Source organism: Oncorhynchus clarkii, chromosome 24 (assembly GCF_045791955.1).
Source record: "Oncorhynchus clarkii lewisi isolate Uvic-CL-2024 chromosome 24, UVic_Ocla_1.0, whole genome shotgun sequence".
Classification (NCBI taxonomy): domain Eukaryota; kingdom Metazoa; phylum Chordata; class Actinopteri; order Salmoniformes; family Salmonidae; genus Oncorhynchus; species Oncorhynchus clarkii.
The window spans coordinates 8,280,494-8,301,100 of NC_092170.1; the positions used below are offsets into that span (position 1 = coordinate 8,280,494).

Here is a 20,607-nt window from a genome sequence, read left to right on the forward strand (position 1 = left end):
ACCCACCCTAACTCACGCCCTGACCAACCTAAAACAAAGACATAACAAAAGAACTAAGGTCAGAAAGTGACCCCCCAAAGGTGCGGACTCCGGCCGCCAAACCTGAACCTATATGGGAGGGTCTGGGTGGGTGTCTGTCCGCGGTGGCGGCTCTGGCGCGGGACGTGGACCCCACTCCACCATAGTCTTTCTCCGCCTCTTAACCCGCCTCCTTCGAGCGGCGACCCTTGCTGCCGACCTCGGACTGGGGACCCTAGCAACGAGTCCCGAATGGATGGGAGATTCCAGCAGCATCGGACGGGCGAGAGACTCCGGCAGCTCCGGAGTGAAGGCGATTCCGGCAGCACCGGAGTAACGGACGGCTCTGACAGCTCCTGACTGACCGGCGGCTCTGGCATCTCCTGACTGACCGACGGCTCTGGCAGCTCAGGACAGATGGGCGGCTCTGGCAGCTCAGGACAGACGGGCGACTCTGGCAGCTCAGGACAGACGGGCGACTCTGGCAGCTCAGGACAGACGGGCGACTCTGGCAGTTCAGGACAGACGGGCGACTCTGGCAGCTCAGGACAGACGGGTGACTCTGGCAGCTCAGGACAGACGGGAGACTCTGGCAGCTCAGGACAGACCGGAGACTCTGGCAGCTCAGGACAGACCGGAGACTCTGGCAGCGCTGGACAGGCGGGAGACTCTGGCAGCGCTGGTCAGGCGAGAGCACCTGTAGGGTGGAGACAGAGAGACAGCCTGGTGCGGGGGGCTGCCACCGGAGGCCTGGTGCGTGGAGGAGGCACCGGATAGACCGGACCGTGGAGGCGCACTGGAGGTCTCGAGCACCGAGCCTGCACAACCCTACCTGGCTGGATTCTCCCCGTAGCCAGGCCAGTGAGGCGAGGTGGAATAGACCGCACTGGGCTGTGCTGGCGAACCGGGGACACCATGCGTAGGGCTGATGCCATGTACCCCGGCCTGAGGAGACGCACTGGAGACCAGATGCCTGGCTCGATGCCCACTCTAGCCCAGCCGATACGAGGCGCTGCGATGTAACGCACCGGGCTATGCCTGCGCACCAGGACCAATGCGCAGCGTGGTACGTGTTCATTATGAATTTATTAAACACATAACACTAAAACAAAAATAACAAAGAGAATGACACGAAACGAAACAGTCCTGTCTGGTGACATACACAAAGACAGAAAACAATCACCCACGAAACACAGGTGGGAAAAGGCTACCTAAGTATGATTCTTAATCAGAGACAACTAATTGCCTCTGATTGAGAACCATACCAGGCCAAATGCAAAACACAACATAGAAAAACCTAAAACAAACCTAAAACAACATAAAACAAAGACCTAACAAAATAACTAAGGTCAGAACGTGACATCATGCTGCATGACCCAGCTGCACTTCAGCCAGACCCAACCACAAATATTCCAGTAACAGAGTTCTGATTCTGTGGATAAGGTTGTGGCATCATGACATTTTTTTCAGCCGGTGATTGTCAAGCAAATAACTGCCAGTCTCATGGTAATTGACCGTTAATTAACATAAACACATTTAGCATCTCCTATCTTCCACGCATAGCCTACAAGCCACCGATGTGGACCTTTAGAACATTGTCACGGAGTTCCCCGTCATTCCGTTCACCAGCTCCGGAGGTCTAAGTCACCGGCATTATAGGAGTCACTGAGCTGGATCATTACTACCAACCCCAGACTGTCTTGTCTCATTACGCACACCTGGTTCCCATTCCCCCTGATTTGTTCAACAGACATGTGACTAACAGAAATGGATTAATGTGTCCCTGAACAAAGTAAGTCAGTATCTGGTGTGGCCACCAGCTGCATTAAGTACTGCAGTGCATCTCCTCCGATGAACTGCACCAGATTTGCCAGTTCTTGCTGTGAGAGGTTACCCCACTCTTCCACCAAGGCACCTGCAAGTTCCCGGACATTTATGGGGGTAATGGCCCTAGCCCTCACCCTCCGATCCAACAGGTCCCAGGCGTGCTCAATGGGATTGAGATCCGGGCTCTTCGCTGGCCATGGCAGAACACTGACATTCCTGTCTTGCAGGAAATCACTCACAGAATGAGCAGTATGGCTGATGGCATCGTCATGCTGGAGGGTCATGTCAGGATGAGCCTGCAGGAAGGCTACCACATGAGGGAGGAGGATGTCTTCCCTGTAACGCACAGCGTTTAGATTGCCTGCAATGACAACAAGCTCAGTCCGATGATGCTGTGACTCACCGCCCCAGACCATGACGGACCCTCCACCTCCAAATCGATCCCGCTCCAGAGTACAGGACTCGGTGTAATGCTCATTCATGGTGAGACAAAACCGCGACTTGTCAGTGAAGAGCACTTTTTGCTTGTCCTGTCTGGTTCCAGCGACGATGGGGTTGTGCCCATAGGTGACGCTGTTGCCAGTGATGTCTGGTGAAGACCTGGCTTACAACAGGCCCTCAGTCCAGCCTCTCTCAGCCTATTGCGGACAGTCTGAACATTGATGGAGGGATTGTGCGTTCCTGGTGTAACTCGGGCAGTTGTTGTTGCCATCCTGTACCTGTCCCGCAGGTGTGATGTTCGGATGTGCCGATCCTGTGCAGGTGTTGTTACACGTGGTCTGCCACTGCGAGGAAGATCAGCTGTCCGTCCTGTCTCCCTGTAGCGCTTAGGCGTCTCACAGGATGGACATTGCAATTTATTTCCCTGGCTACTTTTGCAGTCCTCATGCCTCCTTGCAGCATGCCTAAGGCACGTTCACGCAGATGAGCAGGGACCCTGGGCATCTTTCTTTTGGTGTTTTTCAGAGTCAGTAGAAAGGCCTCTTTTGTGTCCTAAGTTTTCATAACTGTGACCTTAATTGCCTACTGTCTGTAAGCTGTTAGTGTCTTAACGACCGTTCCACAGGTGCATGTTCATTAATTGTTTATGGTTCATTCAACAAGCATGGGAAACAGTGTTTAAACATCAATGAAGATCTGTGAAGTTATTTGGATTTTTATGAATAATCTTTGAAAGACAGGGTCCTGAAAAAGGGCTGTTTCTTTTTTTGCTTAGTTTAGTTGTAATCCTAGTCCCTGTAATCCTAGAATCAGATAATTCAGGCGAGAAAAAACATCACCCAGATAGGCCAGTCATTTGAGAAACCTTTTTAATCATGCAATGCTGTTAGATAAGCGAAAATTATAGTCAGTAAAGAAAACTTTAACGTGTCAATACTTTGCCCCTTGTTAACCAGCGCGTATGTTGTAAAAGCATTACATGGTCGCTGCCCATATCATTGCATAGTGCAGAAAATACATGAGAGTTCAGGGGCCTTGCCATAACAAAGTTAACCATTTTCACTGTAGTGTCCAAAACATCATTCAAGCTGTCAGGCATTCCCTTGGCAGCAAGAGCCTCTCGGTGTATGCTGCAGTGTACCCAAATGGCATCGGGAGCAACTGTTTGCATGCGCATTACCACTCCACTATGTCTCCCTTTCATGGCTTTTGCGCCATCAGTACAGATACAAAAACATCTTGACCACCAAAGTCCATTTGATGTCACAAAGCTGTCCAGTAATTTAAAAATATCCTCTCCTGTTGTCCTGGTTTCCAGTGGTTTGCAGAAGAGGATGTCTTCCTTAATTGACCACCCATAAACGTAACAGACATATACCCTCGGTAGCTCACCATATAAGACGCTTCTAGCCCCTTGATAGTAATGGTATCTGTTGCTTTTATACATGTATTACTACTCAAAAGTCGTCTTAATTCTCACTCAAAAAACTCCCATGGTTTATTTTTCAAATTGGCATGTTTTGTTTTTAAATGTCTGCGCAAGAGTGAAAGTTGTAAGATTGTACTTTTGCACATATAACACACTGCGGCTGATGAAAGGCACTACTCCCAATATAAGTGAACCCCAAAACAATGTAGTTCTCATATTTGCACCTCTTCGGTCGTCCAACATCCCTGTCTGTTGTTCAGTGCTTTCCCGGGTAAGGGGGAAGTAGCTCTTCGGCTGCATCAGATTTACAACTGTCAGTGTCCATGCTAGCTGGGCTAACAATGTAGAATTACTGATGCTAGCATTGGATGTGCTCGTGGAAGCAGAGCAACTTGTGTCGTCGACAGGTGCAGGTGTAGTACTGCTGGTAGTAGCAGTACTGCTGGTAGTGTCTCTTGTGATTGGATGTTAATTATTTGACATGGTGTTGTTATTTCGCTGAACACTAGATGGTTTCATTTTATTTTTGGCAGTGAAACGAGGCTACTCAGGCGAGAAAGAAACCTCACCCAAATGTATAGCTCCGTTAGAAAATATAAATGGACTGTTAGAAAATGTGAAGAATATATATATATACATTTTCTAACAGTCCATTTATATTTTCTAACGGGGCTATACATACAAGCTCTGGCCTTTATTTTCTTAAAATGCGATTTTAAATTTAACCCTAACCTTAACCACACTTATACCGAACCCTAATCTTAAATTAAGATTTAAAAAAGCCATTTTTTACCTTATGAATTTTTAAATTATAGCTAATTTTGTGGCTGTGGTAACTAGGCGAATTCCTATGCCAAGGAAGGACACTCACAATTGTGCTCGTAGCCTACGTTGTGTATGGTTGTGGTCCATGCGTGTTCACGCCCGTGACGCAGTCACAGAGAAAGAAAGACCTTCGCAGCAATATAGCAGCATCCTCAGCACCATTGCTGTTCTCATTTAGCTGAACCGCGAGGAAAAGCTTGAGATAATCAAAAAGGATTGTTTTGAGGTAAGATGAATATCATTCATGCATATACGATTCTAATTATTATATTTTGTTTGATAAAAATGTATTTGCTTCCTGTGTTTTTCACAGCATGTGTGTTTGTCTTGATACCGAGCCTAGAAAGATGGATGCTCTGAAAACACTGTTCCATGAAATCTCACAGGCGGATGTTTTTTTTCCGCCCATTTTATCATATAAGCGCAAACATAAGACATCGGCCCATATATTATGCGTCTTCTCATTGTTATTGGATCAAATGAATAGTTTCACATGTGATCTGTAAAATCCTCCTCCAGCATATTTCTCATTGTTTGTCAACGGGGCGTTATTTCTCGTTTTTTTTCTCCATTTTATCATGCACGTTGTAGAGCAATGCAATATGCACATTTTGCGTTATTGCTCATTGCAACACTAATATATTGTTTTTATTTATAGTCAATGACTCAAACATACAAGCTCTGGCCTATTGTTTTTGACAAATTCAGTAGGATGGCATTAGTGTGACCCAGCCAAATGGTAAAATGCTATTCATTCCATTACAATAGGTATTGAATAGAAGATCAAAATCTGTAAGGTTTGTTGCACCTGTTTTTCCTCATATTTTGCTATCTGAATGTATTTGCCTCCAGGTTTTACACATCTTGTTGACTCATATGAGCACTGTTGCATAAGACTTAGTCATATACAGTACTCGATTTAATTAAAACAAATAATATGCTCTTGCTAATTATACATCACATTTATTCCAGTGAAAATGCTGTCTGTGACTGAGACTTCATTCATAAAAGACACTACTGTCAGATCAGGGCTAGGAACTAAGAGGAGCAGGGCAACTCAGAGGAGACGATGATGGCTGCCAATACTGGACTCTGTTAGTAGAATAGTCATAATTGGTGACAGGTATTGCACAGCACAGGTATAGTTATCTACCAGTCATCGGACCCTATATCTTGGATAGCCTTTGTTTCAACATAATCATTTTGGGATGTCAGGAAACGTGTTGTATCACCCATTCTGCAGTGGCTATTGATTCAGTGGCAGATCATGGGAAGCACTTAAGAATGTATATAACTAAAGGAAGAAGTCAAAGTAAAATGTAGGAGCTCGTGGGTAGGGTAACTCACTGTGCAGGGACATTTGCTCCCAAATCATCCAGGCTATGATATCTCTTGACTATGTATCCATGTTATGTTTCCATATCCAAACACGACTAGGAACTCCCTCAATATGATGCAACTGAAGGAAACGGGCGACTCGTGGAGTATCAGGAGGATGGTATCTGCCTGAGTGGGGGTTGTTCATTTGGCTTTGAGTCTGTATCACAGCAGAATCGGTCTCTGTTAATGCAGTTACCCCAACACGGAACCCAAACCGGCTGCGCACGTGCGCCATCGTGCAGAAATGTATTTTGTCCCCCCACACCAAAAGCAATCACGACACGCAGGTTAAAATATCAAAACAAACTCTTTATGGCTAGTTAGCTTGCACTTGCTAGCTAATTTGTCCTATTTAGCTGGCTTGCTGTTGCTAGCTAATTTGTCCTGGGATATAAACATTGAGTTGTTATTTTACCTGAAATGCACAAGGTCCTCTACTCCGCCAATTAATCCACACATAAAACAGTCAACCGAATCATTTCTAGTCATCTCTCTTCCTTCCAGGCTTTTTCTTCTCTTGACTTTATATTGCGATTGGCAACTTTCATAAATTAGGTGTATTACCGCCACTGACCTCGTTTGTCTTTCAGTCACCCACGTGGGTATAACCAAAGAGGAGATGGCACATGTGTATCTGCTTCTATAAACCAATGAGGAGATGGGAGAGGCAGGACTTGCTGCGTGATCTGCGTCAGAAATAAAACTGATTTCTATTTTAGCCCTTGGCAACGCAGACACTCGTTGGCGCTCACGAGCAGTGTGGTTGCAATAATTGAATAACATAGATTTTTACCTTTATTTTGCAATGTGTGTGGTCAGCCTGTAAGCGTAATGAATACAGCACAGACCACTGTATGGCCTCTGTTTTGCCTCACTGTTTGACCCGATAATGCTTGAGTTGGTAGACTGATACAATAGCACAGCTGCGCAATAGGATAAGGCTTTTACTGATTGTGTGATGAGCTCTCTCTCTGTCTCTCTTTCTTCTCTCTCTCTGGACTTCTTTCAAAATCCTAAAGGATTAGCAGAGGCACGGATGGACAATATAGTCTGTGTATTAGATTACTTGGCAGCATAATCATTTTCAGGCCGGATGGATCTGTTTTAGATACATGTGGCGTGCTCGCCGTGCAGTCAGACTTTGGAGGAAGCAGCCCTTGGACGTGACAAAAAAGACCCAGTGAATAATTTACGCTATCATAGACTGTTCCCATTTCAATGTTGGGATAAACCGTTTCTCAGTTGTGTTAGTGCTTCTGTTCTTTAAGGGGTGTTTATGATAAATACATATAGACCCTAGATTGAGCATTTATTTCACGGTGGAAATCCAGTCAGGCCATGTCAACGTAATAGGCTAAAGGGTCCATTGTGTTGTATATAAATTGCATTAGCATTGACATCCTGATACTACAAGGCTTTTACATAGATGTTGTACTGTTTGTTCAGCAGCCCCTCAGAAATGAGCGCTGCAATGTCCGACACATACTGTACAGTGCACGCATCACCTGATTTCCCATAGTCAGAACGGATGTGCAAAATCTGCTGCTGCATATACTATTTGGAAAATATAGCTCAGCCCTTTAGCTATGTCCAGGACAATGATGGACGTTAAGACTTAGTATTAGCTTGCACTGACATGGTACAACAGTTAGACTGCCTGTTAGCCTGTCTACTCTCTGAGTCTCCTCTCATCTCTTGTCAGTAAGTGCAGTTATCAGTGAGTCACTACTGACCTTCTCTCACAGGCCCTAGAGCCAAACATAGAGCCTGTCTGCTCTGTGGGTATAGACTTGCCAGAGTAGATAGGCTGCCATGGGAACAAGACTCTTGTAAGCAACTACTTCATGTGACTCTTGGCTGAGTCATAGACGTATGAGAACTGTTCAGAGAAACCTGCGATGGAGCTGTTTGTTCTGTAGTGCCACTCAAGGAATGTTTGTCATCCATCTTGTTTTCCAGGCCCGCCGACGTCTAGCAGAATGACTAAAGAGCAGACTGCCGAGGTGGAGGAGGAGGCCCAGCCTGCCTCTGAGTACCAGAGCCCAGTTCACGAGCCCCGGAAGAGGCCCATGGTCCACCCATCTGCCCAGGCCCCCCTCCCCAAAGACTATGGTGGGTCCTAGGCCTCAGGCTCCAGGGCCCGTCTCATAGTAGGAGTGCTGATCTAGGATCAGTTTTGCTTTTTAGGTCATAATGAATAAGATTATATAGACGGGAGTGACCTGACCCCAAATCAGCACGTTGGGACGTTTCGTGAATACAGGCCAAGTCCCTTTGTTATAATGCTCCCTACTCAACACTGCTTTATATGTAACAGTGGATTTTGGGCTCTGGGCCATGTGCTGCTGTAGCCTCGGTCCACAAAGAGCCTTTCACCAAGCACAGACCACTGCCTGGTCAAAACAACCTCTGCAGATTCATAGAATCATAATGAAAATATGTAATAAAATGTATATGATCTATAAATAAGTGAACAAGGCCTTTTATGGCATGTTATTGATCCTTTTAGTAGATGGATTTTGACTTTGGGGCTGTTATATGCAAACAGTATGGTATTGCTGGACACTTTATGCCAATGAATGTAAGTGGTTTCTGCAGGCTAAAATGATGTGAAGCTTTTTATTTCAGTTTGCCCACAAGCTTCAATGCATTTATTATGATGGTGTATTATAAAAACAAAGTAAGATCAATTGTGTTCCCACTTCGGTAGGGCTTCAATCTACCACATCCTGCTTTTAGAAACGGTGCTTTTACACAGGACAGAATTATTGGACGTCCCACAGAGAACTCCATAAGTAATTAAATAGAGTGCACTAACAGGCCTACTGTAAAATACAACCCAAAATATATGTATATTTTGTAATAATAAAAAAAAAACATGATATTTAATATCACACATTCAGAATGAGTCAATATGCTGTCTGACAAAGAACAAAAAAATAGCAAGAGAGGCACATATAATACTGATTTGATGAGGAGGATAATTATCTTGTTGGCATTCCCTACCCTTCCAGTCTTCACATTCTTTGACCCAAATGATCCTGCGTGTCTGGAGATCCTGCTGGATCCGCGCACCAGCATCCCAGAGCTGTTTGCCATCATCCGTCAGTGGGTCCCACAGGTCCAGCACAAGATCGACCTCATCGGAAACGAGGTGAGTTACTACAGGCCTGAATACAGCTCAGACACAACACTGGAGGCCACAAAAAAATCTTAACTCAGTGGCTCATGGATCTGCACCACATTCATACCCACACATGCCGTCCGAGCCGGCCCTAACCATTTGTTGGGGGGGGGGGGCCCTAACTTGCGAGCAAAACATTTTTCTGCTCTTGACAGCAGAAAGGAACAATTGACGTTTTAAAGTACATTTCCTCCAATTCTACACATTTTACCATGGGGCATATACAAAATATTAGTTATAAAGCAAGTTTGCTGCTATTCTACAGGATTTGCCATGGGGCGGAGAGAAGATTTAGAAAGTGTATAACTCATTTAATGCAATTATAAACATTGTGCCATAGGGTGGAGAGAAATGTTTGCAGTTTTTAATGTGATATTTGAATGAGAGTGACTAACAAAATCAATGGGGGCCACCCAGTTGGTAATTTGGCTATGATTAATACAAATTTAGATAGCTGGTTAGACTAATTTACTGATCTAAAAAATGTTAGCTGACATGGGCTAGTTGAGAGACTGTCCAACTGACATAGCAGGAGAAAAATTGCTGATGCACAACCAAATTTGCACCTTGTGTATTCTAATATTGTAACTCTCAACAATAAGTTTAGATCCCGACTGAGTTCCTTTTATGGACATTTTTCCGCGAGCCTACAAAAGAGGCGGGACGCCAGATGCCCATCCCTGGCCTACAAAGTTGAATTTGGCGTTTCACAAGGCTCTGTGCTTGGACCCATATAATTGTTTTCTTTACTTCTACTGTACATAACAGACAGAGTATATTACTGCATAGTGCAGCAAAGATACAGGTCTCCAACCAAAATACAATACACACAGGAAACAAAATTCACCATGCAGTCAGTAGTTGAAGAGAACATGGAAACGCTCATCAACATAATGTAACACACAACAATGCACACCTTTTAGCTCAAATTCATTGAAATCTCATGAACAATATCAATGTATTAAATCCCTTACTATCTAAAGAGCAGTGACCTTTCAGCTGCATGCAACCTTCTAGAGTTGGTCACCATCACCACATGCTGCATTTGCAGTAAGGAGAGAAGTCCATTGGTCTGTGCTTAGCTTGCTGCTCTGCTCTCGTGCTCTTCAGAGCTGCCAACAGGGCAGACGCATCAAGTTCCTTGATCCCTGGAGGAATGCAGTCGATGCAGGCCTAGTAATTGTGTTGTTCGACCGCTCTTTGTGGTGAACTCCTGCGGCTCTGAGCCGGTCAGCAGCGGTACACTGTTGTTGTTGGCCAAGGTCCTGCTAGAAGATTACAGACTCGTTATCACACTAACCTCAACGTTGGTAAGGCTCCACAAAGATAACCCATTAAGGCACAAGGCAAGCCTAAAATGAGTATTTCCCAGTTCCATGCCCATACACAGTATGTGCTGTTGAATAAGCATGTGTATGTGTATGGGCATGGGATTGGGAAATACTCATCTTATGTTTGTCTTGTGCCTTAATGGGTTGTCTTATATTGGGATCTGTATTGTGGGAGGCTTGGTGGCTTTGGCTTCTGTTGGAGGCATGACTTACACAACCCCTTGGGGCACTTTAGCAAAGTTGAAGCTTTACTTGTGAACTTTTCACAAACACCTTCTTACTAAGGATGTTGTCATGTAAGGTGTAGGTTATGTTTCAGTCGATTCCCTTTTATATTGCTGTTGCTCAGATGAAAGTGCACAGCTTTAGCTCAGGACCAACCATTACTGCAGTGTGAGTAGTGTTAATGTGACCATGGGAGTAGGAACTCTCATAACCCTGAGGGGGAAGAGTGATGAGGGTGGGATGTGAATCAACATAAAGTATGCATACTTCAAGTTTCAGACTCATTTCCTAATCCCGCCCTACTGTCTTGGAGAGAGGGAAGATATGCCCCATAAAAACACATGTACACACACCAAGCAAATACACACTCTTAGTTAACTCGGTTTCCTCTTAGCCTTGCAGCTTTAGTGTTAGGATTGATCGTAAAGTCAGCCTCAGTTCCTGGGTGTCCCCTGGGACTCCATGATGGCTGTGATTGATGGCTGAGATAATAGGGTCTTTCCATTACCCAAACAGGCTCTGCACTAAGACAGACTCTAAATCAGACCAGGCTGTCAGATATGGGCAAAGAACCACTCTGCTGCACTCTCAGTAAACAACCTCAGCCCTCTGGCAAATAGTCAATGTCTTTTTGACAGTATTTGAGAGTATTTTCATTAACAGAGCATTGACTTATCTGCAAAAGGCGTATGTGGATGTAGGCTTTTGCTCCAATCAAATCAGGAACGCACCTGATTAAACCTAACAAAGTCCTAAATGAAGTCGAATCAGGAGTGTATGGCTTTGGCACATACAGATTTGCCACCGCTTCTTAACAAGCTACTTGGACAGTAAGAATTTTCACCAATATCAGTTACTAGCCCCAAATTCCTTTTCGACAATGTTAGCCTCGTGTTAGCATTGTAGCTACAAGGATCCATCTTTGTCTCCCCCATGTTGAATCATGAAAGTGTGCATGGTGGTGTCCTCAGGAGAGGACTTGTCTGATAATATCTTGTTCATTCAGTTGGACTTACATGCCTCTGTATGAAATGGCATAGTCTCAGGGCTTGAGGAGAGTGCGCTCATTTCGTCTCTCTTGATTGACACGGGTGGATATTGAACTGTCCCGAGATAGTTGCTAGTCCAGTTCAGGAATCAGGATGGGTCCTTTTTCACCTGTCACTCGACACCCGTCACTGCTGTCTGCTGGCACTAGAGGAGAGAGCTAATTAACTGGAGTTTCACTGCATCTTCAAATCCTCACCGTTGGGAATATGGCTTTACATAGCACATCTGACACTCAGCGAGACATTGATGGAGGTTATTCGACGTTGTAAAGGGTGCCATGAATAGTTTGCTGTTATCTCCCATTGGTACTGTTTCCAATGTACCGAGTACAAGCTTAGATATTCAGTTGAAACAGCATAGTTAGTGAATGTCACTTCCAGTAACGACTGCCATCATTTCAATATTTGTCTCCCTCAAATGTTTTACCTATCCAAAATGGCTGCCGGTTCCTCATGTAGATGGATGCTACTCAGCAAGGACAGCCTCTGATGAAGTTGCAATGCAGTGGAAATGAATGTGGCACTTAATTCATGACACAGCAGGAAGCCATCCTCACCTTCCCCATCATTAGAGTTCACTAACACGCCTTCTGTGCTATTTGGGTGTGAATGGCTCATCCTGCTAATGTGTCTACGCTAAGCACAGGGAGCATCACTCAGAGAGATGAGAGGCTATGGCCCTGGGGTGGTGTGGTCTGTATGTGTGAGTGATGACTGGCCTTAGTGTTTCATAGTGTTTTAAAGGCATCTGATAGTACTGCTCTCTCTGCCATTCCCCTAGCCTCTCGCTCTCTCTTTTCACTGAACAGTCCTTGTCTCCTCTCAGATCTTGAAGCGTGGTTGCCATGTCAACGACCGTGACGGACTGACAGACATGACCTTGCTCCACTACAGTTGCAAAGCCGGGGCCCATGGAGTCGGTGAGACTCTGAAACAAACCCTCAACTGATTGTTCATTTCAAATGTCTGAATCCTTAATAAAGCTTTCATAAAATAAAGTATTTTTAGTTTAAGATTCAGTGCAGTTTTACTGTAGTTTCCTACAAATTTTGTCCATCTTGTGACCCCGTCCAGGTGACCCTGCCGCTGCCCTCAGGCTGTCCAATCAGCTAATTTCCCTGGGGGCAGACGTGAGTCTCCGCAGCCGCTGGACCAACATGAACGCCCTGCACTACGCAGCCTACTTCGACGTGCCAGAGCTGATTCGCATTCTCCTCAAGGCCTCCAAACCCCGAGGTGAGTAGCGTCAACACAACCCATGTAGCCTACCTAGCCAACTAACAACATAGTCAGTCCTCGGGAGCTGTTGGAGACTAATAAACCTCTCCAAACACTCCCCAGACGACTTCCCTCACCCTGTTCGCACAGTCACTCACTGTATACACACACACACACTCGCTGTATACACACACACACTCACACTCCAAAGCTCCTGCTTGGACCCGTCTTGTCAGTTCTAGCATGCTCCTGGTGTACGTCCTGTATGTTCCTGTATTTCTCCTCCCTCCTCTCTCTGGACTTCCAATCAGAACTAACACTGCATCCAGCCCCTACCAGCATTGACCCAAGGCCATTTCATTAACTCCTACATTGATTTATCATCGCTCCACCACACCTGACCATTGATTGTGGCCGTTTTGTCTCAATTGTTATTCTCCTGCCTACAGACCATGGGGCTCAAGCACAACACGAGACTCCTAAGAGATTAAATTGGCAATGCTTTCAGGGACCCCTAGGAGAAGGAATTGGCTTACGCTTTTAGAATAAAACTAAGACTGGCTTTACAATTCAGATTGATTTGATCTGAACCTGGTTGTACTGTCTCTGTAGTGCTGAATTCCACCTGTAGTGACTTCCACCATGGCACAGCCCTGCACATCGCTGCCTCCAACCTGTGTCTGGGATCAGTCCAGTGTCTGCTAGAGCATGGAGCCAACCCCACTGTCCGGGTAAGAGCACTATTGACTAGACCTCTCTTTTGTACGTCTCTTTCTCATGGTAACTAACTACAAACAGAAATGATGAAATTGAATATGGCATATACACTCACTGGATAGTTTATTAGGTGCTTGATCGCTCCTACAGACAGTGAGTCTTATGGCCTGCTATATAAAGCAGGCAGACAGGCATCAAGGCATTCAGTAACTGTTGGATTGAACATTAGAATGGGCAAAACAAGTGACCTAAACGACTTCGAGTGTGGTACGATTGTCGGTGTCAGGCGCGCCGGATCCAGTATCTTAGAAACGGCTGCCCTCCTGGGCTTTTCGCGCACAACAGTGTCTAGGGTTTGCCAAGAATGGTGTTGTGACAATCAAAAACCATCCAGTCAGTAGCTGTCCTGTGGGCGAAAAAATCTTGTTGATGAGAGATGTCGAAGGAGAGTAGCAAGAATCGTGCAAGCTACACGCTTAGAAAAAAAGGGTTCCAAAAGTGTTCTTCGGCTGTCCCCATAGGAGAACCCTTTTTGGTTCCAGGTAGAACCCTTTTGGGTTCCATGTTGAACCCTCTGTAGAAAGGGTTCTACCTGGAACCCTTTAATTTTCTAGATAGCAGCTTTTCCTCTAAGAGTGTAACAGGCGGGCAGCAAACACAGAAATAACACCACAGTACAACAGTGGTGTGCAGAATAGCATCCCGGAATACACAACTCGTCGATCCTTGTCATGGATTGGCTCTCGCAGCAGACGACCCCACCGGATTCCACTCCTATCAGCTAAAAACAAGAAGAAGCTGCTCCAGTGGGCACGGGATCACCAACACTGAACAATTGAGGAGTGGACATCGCCTGGAACATGACAGCGAGTTCAGTTAATTTTGAGTGTCCTGGTCAGTCCCCAGACCTCAACCCAATAGAACATCTTTGGGTTGAAATGAAACGGGCTGTTCGCAGCATGAATGTACCGCTGTCCGATCTGCAGCAACTGCGTGATGCCATCGCGTCAGCATGAACCAACATCCCTGTAGAACTTTTCCGACACCTTGTGGAATTCTCCGAAGAATTCAGGCTGTTCTGAAGGCAAAAGGGGGCCTGACCCGGTACCACAGTATATCGGTGGACCTAATAGAATGGGTGTGCATCTGAGGTTTCATGTCTCTTTGATATGATTTCTTGGTAACTTAAAAGGGAGCTGAACCTCCTGATTTGGCCTCGTTTTTCAGCTTGGTCATTAAGAAACAACTTCATAAGAAATAACTATTTTGCGTGTGTTTGCACGTGGCAAGCAGTCTTTGGTTTGTACATTCACTCTCTCAAAACAGTACACGGTTACAGTCACTCACCCTTCTAGATAACGTGGAACAGTCTAACAGGCCTTGAAGTCGCTTAGGAAAGCTATTGCTTTTTTTTGCCAAATTCTTTCACCAATTAGCTTTAGTCAGCTGGTGTGCGACCGTGGCAAGTTGGTTTGACATTTGATAGCTCTGGGGCTTGTTAGGGACCATAAATAATTTACACAATGTAAATGGTGCAGTATTTTTTATGTTGCCCACCTTTTAGTTGTCTCATGAAATTATTTCAATATTTGTATTTGAATTTCTACAATTTATAGTTGGTTTGAGGTTGTTAGATCATTGAAATTTGGAGCTATTGGCATTTAAAAATATTGTCCCATGTACATTGTGTAATTTACTGATGTCCCTAACTAGCCCCATAGGGCTATCGAATGTCAAACCAAATTGACCATGGACATTATGATCAGGTCTCATGCAGCTGTGCGCCGAATTGATGATTACTTGGGTGCTGCCAGCTGTAGGCATGTGGGCAGGCTTGAAATAAACCCAACCAAAGCTAAACTGTTACAGTACCCTTTTATTCTGTGACATACACTTTATTTCTATCATTTCGCAAATCTCAGACTGACTTTATGACCAAAACTATCCTATTTAGACTTTGTAGTCAATTTTGACAGTATAATAAATGTTTATGGCTCATATCAATGCCACATAGACCATTTTCAAAATGAGAAGTTGCTTTTTAGGGGCAGTTGCTCTTTAAAAACACTGTTTCAGATAAAACAGATTCTGTTTCTGTTTTATGTGGGGATGACTTCGACACAAATATGCCAATTTATTTCTGATGTCCCTTTCTCTCTCCCTTTTTCTCTCCCTCCCCTCCCTCCTTCTCTGTCTCGCTCTTTGACAGAATGATAAGGGCCAGGGGCCGGCCGAGGTGGTCCCTGACCCCATGGACATGACTCTGGACAAAGCAGAGGCGGCCATGGTGGCAAAGGAGCTGAAGCAGCTGCTGCTGGACTCTGTGCCACTCAGCTGCAACCTGCCCCGCGCCACCCTGCTCAACTACGACAACATCCCTGGCAACCTCATGCTCACCTCCATCGGCCTGAAACTGGGCGACCGTGTGGTGCTGGACGACATGAAGGTGTGTGTGTGTGTGTGTGTGTGTGTGTGTGTGTGTGTGTGTGTGTGCGGTTTGTCAGGATTGGGAGGCAAAGGGTGAGAAATGGGAGCCTCAAAGACTGAAAAAAGTTAATTAAAATAAACTGCTGAATTTTGTGAGCACGTTTATGTGCATAAGACCATTGAAATGGCTTTCAATTATCTTTATATATTTTTTTTATAGTGGTCAGTATGAGGTATCATTCATACTATATGGTGGAGCCCTGCTGCTTGTTGTACTGTGTGAGAAGAGAACGTGAATTCTAGCAAACATTTATTCCCACTTGTGTTAACACGTATAGCTCCCCAAAAAATCGAGCAGTGATGAAATTGACATCTCAGCTCTGCATCACCTGAAGCAGGTGGGTAGCCCTCGACCTGTGTCTACTTGCATAACTGAACACATTTAATCGTGTTTTCAGGTGTATTTCCATGACTGACCGCATTACTGACTGTACTAAACGACGTAGTCTCCCTTGGTGCATTCATTTGGTATTTGCCATGCATCACTAACTGCACTTCAAATGCATTGGAAACCTATGTGTGGCCTACTGTATGTCAGCAACTGGAATCCACTCATTTGAAATGGTGTCCACATACTTTTGTATATATAGTGTATGTCCTACTGACCACAGTATAATCACTTAAAACATGTTATTGTGTTGAGATGGGTAGACTACTAACCATAGCCTAGTCACAGAGCTGGCCAACCCTGTTCCTGGAGAGCTACCCTCCTGAAGGTTTTCGCTCCAACACTAGTAGTAACTAACCTGACTCAGATGATCAACCAGCTAAGTATTAGAATCAGGTGCGCTAGATCAGAGTTGGAGCAAAAACCTTCAGGATGGTAGCTCTCCAGGAACAGGGTTGGCCAGGCCTGGGCCCTAGTATCTCAGTAGTAAAGAATGACAGAAAAGTAGCAGATAAGCATGCTGCCCTGGTCTAGAGATGTCTCTGAGACTAGTCCTACCTCAGTGCTGTGGAGAAGTGTTGTTCACCATTTAATCCTGCCTGGTATCACCTTCCATAATAAAAATAGCTTGTTTTGTTTGATGAGCCCCTGTGGGGATCAATAAGGTTAATTCAATTTGATAGTCAAAATCCAATATAAATGTCTCTCCTCCACAGACGGGCACCCTGCGCTTCTGTGGGACCACGGAGTTCGCCAGTGGCCAATGGGTAGGGGTGGAGCTGGACGAGCCAGAGGGCAAGAACGACGGAAGTGTGGGGGGGGTGCGTTACTTCATCTGCCCCCCCAAATTGGGTAACCACCTGTTATTTCACTCACATTTTGGGAATTCTTTCTTAAATCTATTGAAATGCGCTAAGATTCCCCGTGAGAAAAGAGCAAAGAGAAGACTTGATTTCATAACTTTCTTTGTCAGTTTCATGCAGGTTTTATGCAATGCAGGTTTTTTTCAGGGTTTTCTCTAATCACTTCTATTGTCCTGAAGGTATCTTTGCTCCAGTGTCGAAAATCGCCAAAGCTGTTGAGCTGGCCCCCTCCTCTGTCACCTCCACACCCAAGACGCCCCGCATGGACTTCTCCCGCGTCACAGGAAAGAACAAGAAAGAAAAGAAGGAAATAATGGAGAGAGAGAAAGGTACAGGAAAGTGAGGGGGGGGACACCTAGTCAGTTGTACAACTGAAATGCGGCTTCCACAAAAGAGTTTCCCCATCAAGGACCATGACATTCATTCTCATAGGAGCACAACAAGCCATCTGTTGAATCACAGACTTTATAACACATAAATAACACATGACTCATAGACTTTATAACACATTATAAACTGAGTGATTCGAGCCCTGAATGCTGATTGGCTGACAGCCGTATACCACGGGTATGACAAAATATATATTTTTACTGCTCTAATTATGTTGATAACCAGTGTATAATAGCAATAAGGCACCTCAGGGGTTGGTGGTATATGGCCAATATATCACTCTGCGCTGCGTTGTGTCTAAGAACAGCCCTTAGCCATGATATATTGGCCATATACCACACCCCCCCCCAGTGCCTTATTGCTTAAAAATAACATGTTAACTAACATTTGATTTCCTCCATCAGCTCTGAGGAAGAAGTCTATGTCCGTGGCCAGTCTGGACCCAGATGGGGTGAAAGTGGAACTTGGAGACCGGGTGCTGGTTGCTGGTGTGAAGCAGGGAATCATACGCTATTACGGAAAGACAGACTTTGCCCCAGGTAGGTCTGCTGGGAAATCAAGTCACTGCAACACTGGTGGTGGTATTTTAAAGAAATGTTTGACAAATGCTTAGAAATGTTTAATCAAGTTGAACTATTGATGATGTGTGTGTGTCCAGGTTACTGGTTTGGTGTGGAGCTGGAGCAGCCCACAGGAAAGCATGACGGGTCTGTTTTTGGTGTCCGCTACTTCACCTGCCTGCCCAAGTACGGCGTCTTTGCACCCCCGTCTCGCGTACAGAGGTAACATAACACCTATTTTAACACCTGCTTTTTTTTTTTAATGACCCTAAGATAACGTAACGACTTTATTGATAAGAAAGCATTTTACTGTACAGAACCTGTGGCATAAGCATGTTACTATGCTTATCAGTCATTCTCAGACGAAGAGCGAGACAATATCAAACGTTCTCTGTTGTGATTGTAAAGGTTCATTCTGAACAGACTGACCGTCTTGTACAATACTAAGCACGGCTGTTTAATGATCTCTCAGAATCGGAGGATCAAAGGACGGTCAGAGCGGCGACGGCACGATGGTGAAGAAAGTCCACCAGGTGTCTAGTAAGTATCTACGGTCAAATCCGTCCGGTCATGTTAGCCACCCCGTGTCATCATGTACCTTCTCCTCCCACGTCTGCATTCTATCCAAAGATGTTCTTTGTTTATTCTAGTGAACCAGCCAAAGCGTAAATTCAATGCGGTGAGGTCACCTAAGGACATCACGTCTGAGAGCTCAATATCCAGGTAGAGTCTCTTCTTTTCCTCTCTGTGTTGTCTCTGAGTCAACAAATAGCACCTTAGAAATAAGCTCCTGTTGATGAATATGTCCAGTGACGCGAATCCCTCTCCTCTTCCTCCTGCTCATCCTCTTCCTCAGGTTGCTGTTCTGCTGCTGGTTCCCCTGGATGCTGCGTGCTGAGATGCAGTCCTAACCACCCTCCTCCTTCCTCCTCCTCAAAAGATCTACTGCTCTCCTCTTAGTGTTCATCTTTCATTTGTGCTTTTCTCTGGCTGTTGCTGTCATAATTACAGTAGTGAACCACTGCCCCCCCCCCCCTCTCCATTCCCCTTGATTGCAGTCAGTCCTATAGCAAAACCTAGTGCCTTGTATGTTAACTAACATCCTGCATTCCGTTTGTAACACTAATAATGAGACAAAATAATTGTAACTAGATATCGGGGACACAAACTCTACAAAAGCAACTATCTAATAGATATATTCATTTAGTTTTTGTAAGTTTCTCTATTTTGGTGTTGATTGCTTGTTGTTACCCTGTCAGAAGTTGCCAAAAACCCTTAGACCAGTCAGCCAACTTCTCATGCCATGGAGCTTCTACTAGGAAACCTTTCAAATGACTAAGTACATACTGATATACTTTGATTTGCTGCTGCTTCATCCTAATTTCCAGTATTTCAGAGGAGACCAACACATTGTCTGTCGTACTAAAGGGATTGATCCACAAATGTGCAAGTGTGAGTCAAATCGTGTTACTCATTTATTTTCCCATAAACATGCCTTTTTTTTGTGAAAAGATGTGACCTGAATATATGGTCATGTTCTTCTAATGTCATATGTCCTAAAGAAAACAGGGTTTAATATTATTCAGGATTCCTACATCCACTATTTCTCCACTTGCACTCTGAGAATTTTCCCAAATGTGCAATTGGAAATTTGTATATAGTATTGATTTGCTTGTTAATGGGCTTGTGTAATTGTAATATGCTCACACATGGTCCGAAAATGAAGTTCCTGGTCTCCGGAACTAAAATCTTTGAGAGATCCCTGTTAAATACTAGTTACCAGTTTTAGGAAATGTAATGCTAGCACGTACGTATGTCAATCATAATGTCCCAACTTCATTTCTGAAGGACATCTTTATCTGCACTGATAACTTCTCTTCCCTTGAAAGACAATTTTCTAGCAATGGTTTAAATCGTAGTATTATAGACACCTCTATTTGTCCATAACTGGGTCAAATAAGACTTACATAACTTGTTTTTTAGGTGTTTATTGCACTTTTGAACCAGTTGGTCTCAGATCCAAGTTACGTTAACCAAAATAGCTGCTCACCCCAAAATGTAATATAAGGGTAAACCACTTAGGTTAATATTGTTAAAGCTGTTTTCTTTATTGTGTAGCATGAAGTAGCAATAACTTTTGCTTAACTTTAACTTAAAGGTAATGTTAAAAAAAAAAGCTTTATTTGCCCACATTTTAAAGTTTTGCTTATAGAAATAGGAAATATACAGGGGTACCAAAATATACTTGTTCAAGATATGCTTCTTAATAAACTAG

The 20,607-nt window shown here is 44.5% G+C and overlaps 1 protein-coding gene across 2 annotated transcripts; it reads left to right on the forward strand.

Moving 5' to 3' along the window:
- The first annotated feature begins 4,641 nt into the window (after positions 1-4,641).
- LOC139382828 (CAP-Gly domain-containing linker protein 3-like) lies at positions 4,642-19,788 on the forward strand. Of its 2 annotated transcripts, XM_071127057.1 has the most exons (15): positions 4,643-4,766; positions 7,880-8,032; positions 8,935-9,074; positions 12,536-12,629; positions 12,784-12,945; positions 13,540-13,658; positions 15,854-16,090; positions 16,410-16,469; positions 17,236-17,371; positions 17,562-17,711; positions 18,177-18,311; positions 18,431-18,554; positions 18,805-18,872; positions 18,983-19,055; positions 19,189-19,788. In XM_071127057.1, the coding sequence occupies exons 2-15, from the start codon at positions 7,900-7,902 to the stop codon at positions 19,241-19,243; spliced, it is 1,686 nt and encodes a 561-aa protein (XP_070983158.1). In that variant the 5' UTR covers positions 4,643-4,766; positions 7,880-7,899; the 3' UTR covers positions 19,244-19,788. The 2 variants fall into 2 exon arrangements, with proteins under 2 accessions (XP_070983159.1, XP_070983158.1); XM_071127058.1 differs by lacking the exon at positions 16,410-16,469 and having other exon boundaries at positions 4,642-4,766.
- The last annotated feature ends 819 nt before the right edge of the window (positions 19,789-20,607 follow it).